At 22.8% G+C, this 7345-nt stretch overlaps 1 protein-coding gene across 1 annotated transcript in view; it reads right to left on the bottom strand.

Moving 5' to 3' along the window:
* Positions 1-559: 559 nt before the first annotated feature.
* The window catches only part of LOC117177445 (radial spoke head 1 homolog), a gene marked incomplete at its 3' end in the record, with an annotated part of 13114 nt that continues 6328 nt past the window's right edge, over positions 560-7345 (bottom strand). The window contains exons 3-6 of the mRNA XM_033368133.1: positions 6298-6517; positions 3649-3875; positions 3434-3541; positions 560-733 (exon numbers count right to left, since the gene is read on the bottom strand). Of these exons, the coding sequence (XP_033224024.1) occupies positions 560-733; positions 3434-3541; positions 3649-3875; positions 6298-6517 (729 nt within the window). The remainder of the gene's footprint in view (positions 734-3433; positions 3542-3648; positions 3876-6297; positions 6518-7345) is intronic.

Below are 7345 nucleotides of genomic sequence, written 5' to 3'. Positions count from 1 at the left end.
CCCCCCCCCCGTTTTCCCTCAATGCCCTATTTCTCATTTCCACCACTTCCCCTTACTCTCATGCCCCTCAATTTCTCTCACTTATCCTACATTCCCTCCCCTCTTTTTTTCTTACTTCCACTCATCTCACTTTCCCTCCTTGGGAAACAGTTTGACTAACAGACCCTCGAAAGTCGAAAAAAGTCGCAAATTTTCGCATGATCCGAGCCCCGACAGTCATGAGTTGCCTCCAGAAGATAGGAATGTTTAAAGAAGATTTCTTACATTGAAAATCGGAAGCAGGATATCCTGATTTGATTAATTAAAGGTTATTACTACTCGTTGATTAGAGAGCGTCGCGACGCTGAAAATTAGGAAAGGAAGTAGCCGATGAAAATTGCATAATTCCGATTCTATATTTATGTCATCCTGCTTCCGTTTCTCGCGGAAGAGGAATTAATTAACGAGACGAGCAACATGATAGACACAATAGTAATCTCGATGGAAACGAAAATCAAACCTTTGGAAATCGCAAATCATTTTTTGATAATAAATTTTTCTGAAATATAATAAAAAAATAAACCTCTTCTTGTAATGGCATCGGTTCAGGTGGAAGTAAATCCGGATCGAAAACCGTGACATTCCGAGCCCTCCATACAGCAAAAATTCCCTCTTTCAGGGGAATTGGTTCCTCAAATTTCGATTTTGACATTTCTCGATTTTCCTCCGAATTTTCGAGTTCATTTACTTGTTCCTGAATTCAAGAGCGATTTCAATAGTAATTTTTTTATTCAAATTTATAAAATTATTATTAATTAAAGTTCATTCATAATTTTCAAATTTAAATTCATAAAAGTATTATGGACTTCATACTATAAAATTCTATCAAACGAGAAGAAATCGGATTTAAACCAAGAAAAATAAATTTTCAATCAATTGATGGAATTTTTATTCAAAAAAAGATTAATTCTCAACCAATTGTTTGAGTTTTTAATCCTAAAAACTGAATTTTGTAGAAGACTCAAATTTTTAACAATGTCGTTTATTTTCAACCAAAAAAAAAAAGACTTTTCTACAAAAAATATGAATTTCCATTAAAATAATTAATGTTCTACAAAAAGTTAATTTTTCGACAAAAAAAAGACTTTTCAAAATAGAAAGTAGCATTTTCAACAACGTCATTGAATTTTTAACAAAATAGTTTAGAAAATTACCAAAGAGTTTAATTTTTCACCTATAAGGATACATTTTTTAACCAAGAAGATGGATTTTCTACCAACAAACCAATTTTTTTTAAACATTCAGGAATTTTCAATTAAAAGAGGTCAATTTTTAACAAAAATTGAATTGAATATTTAAATTTTCAGTTTACAAAATTAATTTTCAATTAAAAAAGGTAAATTTTTTTAATGAAAATTAAATTGAAAATTTAAATTTTCAGTTTACAAGATTATATTTTAATGAAACAGTTAAATTTTCAACTTTAAAGATGAATTTTTAATTAAAAGAGGTAAATTTTCAGTTTACAAAATCAATTTTCAATGAAACAGTTAAATTTTCAACTAAAAAGATGAATTTTCAACTAAACAAGTGATTTTTTCAACCGAAAATTGAATTAAATAGATCAATTTTCATCCTAAAAAATTAATTCAAAAAATAGAGAAGACGAGTTTTCAACTAAAAAAAAATTTTTAACGAAAAATTCAATAGTTACATTTTCAGTTTACAAAATTAATTCAAAAAAAGAGTGTTAACAAAACTGAGGAGTTTTCAACCAAACAGTTAAATTTTTGACAAACGGATGAATATTCTACTAAATAAGTTATTTTTTCAACCAAAAATTGAATTCAATAGTTAAATTTTTAGCTTACAAAATTAATTTTAAAAAGGGGCGTTAACCAAAAATAAGAATTTTCAACCAAATAGCTAATTTTTCAACTAAAAAGAGATGAATTTTAAACTAAAAAAGTGGTGATTTTAACCAAAAATGAAATTGAAGTTAAATTTTCAGGTTACAAAATTAATTATAAAAAAGAGTGTTAACCAAAAATAAGAATTTTCAACCAAATAGTTAAATTTTCAACTAAAAAGAGATGAATTTTCAACTGAAAAAGTTTTCATTTCAACCAAAAATTGATTTGAACAGTTAAATTTTCAGTTTATAAAATTAATTTAAGAAAATGTTTGTTGACCAATAAAGAGGAGTTTTCAAGGAAAAAGTATAGTTTTCAACCAAATAGTTAAATTTTCAACTAAAAGGAGATGAATTTTCAACTAAAAAATTCGTGATTTTAACCAATAACTAAATTGAAGTTAAATTTTCAGCTTACAAAATTAATTATAAAAAAGGGTGTTAACCAAAAATAAGAATTTTCAACCAAATAGTTAATTTTTCAACTAAAAAGAGATGAATTTTCAACTAAAAAAGTGGTGATTTTAACCAAAAATTAAATTGAAGTTAAATTTTCAGCTTACAAAATTAATTCTAAAAAAGAGCGTTAACCAAAAACAAGAATTTTCAACCAAATAGTTAAATTTTCAAATAAAAATAGATGAATTTTCAACTGAAAAAGTTTTCATTTCAACCAAAAATTGATTTGAACAGTTAAATTTTCAGTTTATAAAATTAATTTAAGAAAATGTTTGTTGACCAATAAAGAGGAGTTTTCAAGGAAAAAGTATAGTTTTCAATCAAATAGTTAAATTTTCAACTAAAAAATTGACTTTTTCAAACAAAAATTGAATTGTATTCATAGCCTCTGGACATTTTCAGTTTACAAAATTAATTTTCGTTAATTAAAAAATTTCAATGATTAAATTTATGCAGTTATTACTAATTAAATTTCATTAATAATTTTTTAAATTCAATTAGTCAAATTAATACTACATAAACATAATATCTAAACTCAATTACTAACTAAATTTAACAAGTAATTTAAAGAATAAAATTTATAAAAATACTATCAGTTTAATTTTATCAGTAGCTTTTCAAATTTAAAATTGTAACTATAATGGAATTTCACTAGTTATATTAAAACTAAAATTTATAAAATTATTACTAATTAAAATTCTACTAGTAATTAAATTTTGTTAATTACTAAATTTATAACATAATACTAATTAAATGTTATTAATAACTTTTCAAATTGAAATTTATTAAATTATTACTAAATAAACATAATATGAAAACTCAATAATTAAATAAAGTTAACTAGTAATTTTAAAATTTCAATTTATAAAATTAGTACAAGTTAAATTTCATTTGTAATTTTTCATATTGAAGTTTATTAAATTATTACTATAATCAAATTTCACTAGTAAATTTAAAAATTAAAATTTATTGAATTATTACTAATTAAATTTTACTAGTAATTTTAACATTTACATTTATGAAATTAATAAAATAACTTTTAAATTTTAAATTTATCAAATTATTATTAACTAAATATCATACTTTACGATTTTTTTCGTCATCTTCTCGACGATTTGGATCTTCGACGTGAATATAATGTCCATGCAACATTGAAGAATTTTCGAAAGTAAAACATCCTCGACCATAAGGCTTAAATAAAAAATTATCTGGCTTAGAAAAAAATATATTAAAAAAAATGAAAATGGTGGGAATTTTAAATAAATAAATAATCATAAATAAATATATTAAATAAATACCAAGTTTAATTCCCAAAATCCGTGATATCGATGACGAGGATGAATAAGTTGTCCTGGTCCTTGCATGCGATCTTGAATCCAGGTGCCCATAAATTTCGTACCGGTTTCTGAATAAAAATAGGTTCCTAATCCATGACGAAAATTTCTCTTCCATGAACCTTCATAAATATCTCCATTCACATAATAATAAGCGCCAAATCCATTTTTCATATCACGCTTCCAATCGCCTTTTTTAATAAGTTTTAAATTAAATTAAATTAATTAAATTCTGAAATAAAAAATCCAAAATGCTGGCTCTAAGAAGAGACTGAATAGTGTGATTTTTCATGAAAAAAGGGAAATTCATTCTTTTTAATCAAATTATTGTAATAAGGATATTCCTAAAATTTCAAATACAAAAATATATTGCAGTTTCAACAAATTAGTAGACTTTTAATGAAAAAAGATGATTTTTTTTACCGAAAGAGATTAATTTTTAAACTGAAAAAATGAATTTTCAACAAGAAAAAATTATTTTTCTATCAAAAAAAAAAAAAGAATTTTTAACCCAAAAATAAACTTTTCTACAAATAAATTAATTTTTGAGGAAACAATGGTACTTGGAATCAAATGCTTGAATATTCGAGCAAAAGAGAGACAAATTTTATAAAAATAATTGAATTTTCAAGCTACAAAAATTAAAGTTCAAACTGAGAAGACTAATTTTCAACAAAAGAATTAAATTTTCGATCTAAGAATTTAAATTTTCAACAAAAAGTTAATTTTCAACAAAATAATTCAAGATTCTGTAAAATAGTTCAAGTTTCTACCAAAGAGATGAGTTTTACACAAAAAAATTAAATTTTTACAAATATTTCAAATTTCAACCAATCAACTATTAAAAAGAAAAGAGTTCAATTTTAAACTGAAAAGAAAAATTTTTTACCAGAAAAATTAATTTCCTACCAAAACAGACGAATTTGCGGCAAGACATTTTAATTTTTGACCCCAAAATATAAATTTACAAAAAAAGGTAATTTTTAACAAAGTATATAAAGATTCTATAAAATATTTAAATTTTTCAAACCAAAAAGGTTCCTTTTTACAAAATAGTTAAATTTTAAACCAAATACATTAATTTTTAACAAAATTGTTGAATCTTGAAGTCGAAAAGACGAATTTTCGATCAAAAAATTTGAATTTTTGTCCCCAAAATATGAAATTTTAACAAAATGGTTAAAGATTCTATAAAATATTTGAATTTTCCACCCAAAGGATGAATCTCCAAACTAAAAACTTGAAATTTTTTACAAATATTTCACCTTTCATCAATTATTTTGATTTTCAAAAAAAAATGAGTTTTTCAGATAATATTTAAATTTTAAACCAAAAAGATCAATTTTCCACCAGAAAAATAAATTTTCTACTGCGAAAGATAAATTTTCACCAATATAAATTAATTTTCAAAGAATTTGTTGAATTTTAAAACCGAAAAGATGAATTTTTGACAAAAATGTTGAATTTTTTCCCCGAAAATATGAATTTTCAACAAAATTTTTTATTTTTAACAAAATAGTTCAAGATTCTATAAAATAGTTACATTTTCAACTACAGAGATAAATTTTCCAAAAAGAAAATGAATTTTGTACAAAAAATATGAATTCTCAAAAAATACATTAATTTTACATAAAATTATTGAATTTTGAAGCAGAAGCGACGAATTTTCTTTAAAACCTTGAGTTTTCGACCTGAAAATATGAATTTTCAACAAAACAGTTAAATATTTGATAAAATAATTAAATTTTTAATTAAAGCGATTTTCAATTAAAAAGAGGCTTTTAAAAAAATAGTTAAATTTTAACAAAAAAATGTGAATTTTCCACCAAGAAAATTAGTGCATTTCCAAAAAAAGACGTTTTTTTAACAAAATACATTAATTTTCAATACAATTTTTGAATTTTGAAGCTGAAAAGGCGAATATTCAACAAAAAATATTATTATTAACAAAAAAGCTACAGATTCTATAAAATATTTGAATTTTCAACCAAAGAGATCAATCTTCAACAAAAAAAAAAGAGTTTTTTACAATTATTTAAACTATCAACCATGTAGTTGAATTTTCTGCACAAAATAATGAATTTTCAAAAAATTCTCAAACAAAATCATGTTTTAAAAAAAGTGTTTCAATTTTCAACCAAAAGAGATGAATTGTGAACCAAAATTATATAAGCAGAATTTTCAAATTAAAAATAATTTTGAAAAATCAGGAATTATTAAAAAAATTAAAATTAAATTAATTAAGAGAAGGCTAAAAAATCCCGAAAAATAGAATTCCCGAAAGAGAAAATTTGGCACAAATTAAATATTCACGAATATAAACAATAAAAAAAGTGTCATGATACTAAATTTTATAATTCTGGAAATTTGCAGTCCCCTAATAAAATTACTTTTAATTATCGAACTAAAGTTTTAAATAAATTTTTTTTTCAGAACGCGAGCCTAATTTTCTTTTTTTTTTATTGATATGGCTCTGAAAAATATGATTAATTTAAGTTTCAAATTAATTTGTCTCAAAATCCTGGCCGAATTTTATTAATTCATAATTTTTTAAAACTATTATTATTACTATTATTAAAATCAATTTTAATAAAAAAAAATAATAATAAATACCTTCATATCGAGTACCATCCGGATACCAAAAAATCCCCTGGCCATATTTTTCCCCCTTTCTCCACTCCCCATTGTATCTGGCCCCATTTTTAAAAACATAAATTCCTTTTCCGTGTCTGAAACCTTTGCAATAATTTCCTTCGTACATATCACCATTCGGTAAAAGGGCTTTTCCTCTGCCATTTCTTTGCCCTCTTTCATTTCTTTCTCCTTCATATTTCTTTAAAAGAAAATAAAAATTAAAGAGTAGGAAAAAATTTAACTACTGAAAAAATAATTAATAACTAAGTAATTAATAATTACTATTTTAAACAAAAGAGGTTTTAATTTTCGAACAAATAGTTCAATTCTCAACCAATTAGTTAGATTTTTAACTAAAAAAAGTTCATTTTTTCAACAAAAATATGAAATGGTTCAATTTTCAATTCACAAAATTAATTTTCAACCAATGAAATTGATTTTTCAACAAACGAAATAAATATACAAAAATATAATTCCCGACACAAAAAATTTCCGAGTTTCAACGATTTAAACCATCATTTTTTGATAAATACGATTTACTTTTTAAAAATAAAAAAATGAAATATTTCAACAAAATAATTTTAAGATCACAATTTTTACAAAAAAATTAATTTTCAAATAAAAGATGCATTTTCAAAGAAAAATGTTATTCTTTTGACATTGTAGATAAAAAAGATTTTTATTTTAGTTAAAAAAGCTGAATTCATAAAACAAAATCAATAAAATAGTTAAATCCTCAACAAAAAAAACAACTTAATTTTCTATAACTTAGGACTTGTAGAAAATTGGAAGAAATTTACAAAATATTTGTTAAAATTTCAGAAATCTTTGAAGAGTTTTAGAATATTTCAAACCTTACGAAATTTCGCAAAATTTGTAAAAATTAAAAATAATTATTAAAAGGAATAAAAAAATAAAAAGTAAGAATACCCTTATTATTTTATATAATAATATATTATATAAGACAAAAAAATTTTTAAAAACGTAAACAATAAAAAAAGAAAGAATTTTATAGAAATATAATATT

This window comes from Belonocnema kinseyi, chromosome 1, assembly GCF_010883055.1.
Source record: "Belonocnema kinseyi isolate 2016_QV_RU_SX_M_011 chromosome 1, B_treatae_v1, whole genome shotgun sequence".
NCBI lineage: Eukaryota > Metazoa > Arthropoda > Insecta > Hymenoptera > Cynipidae > Belonocnema > Belonocnema kinseyi.
Note: the sequence above shows the minus strand (reverse complement) of the source record. Positions and strands in the feature narration are given on the sequence as shown.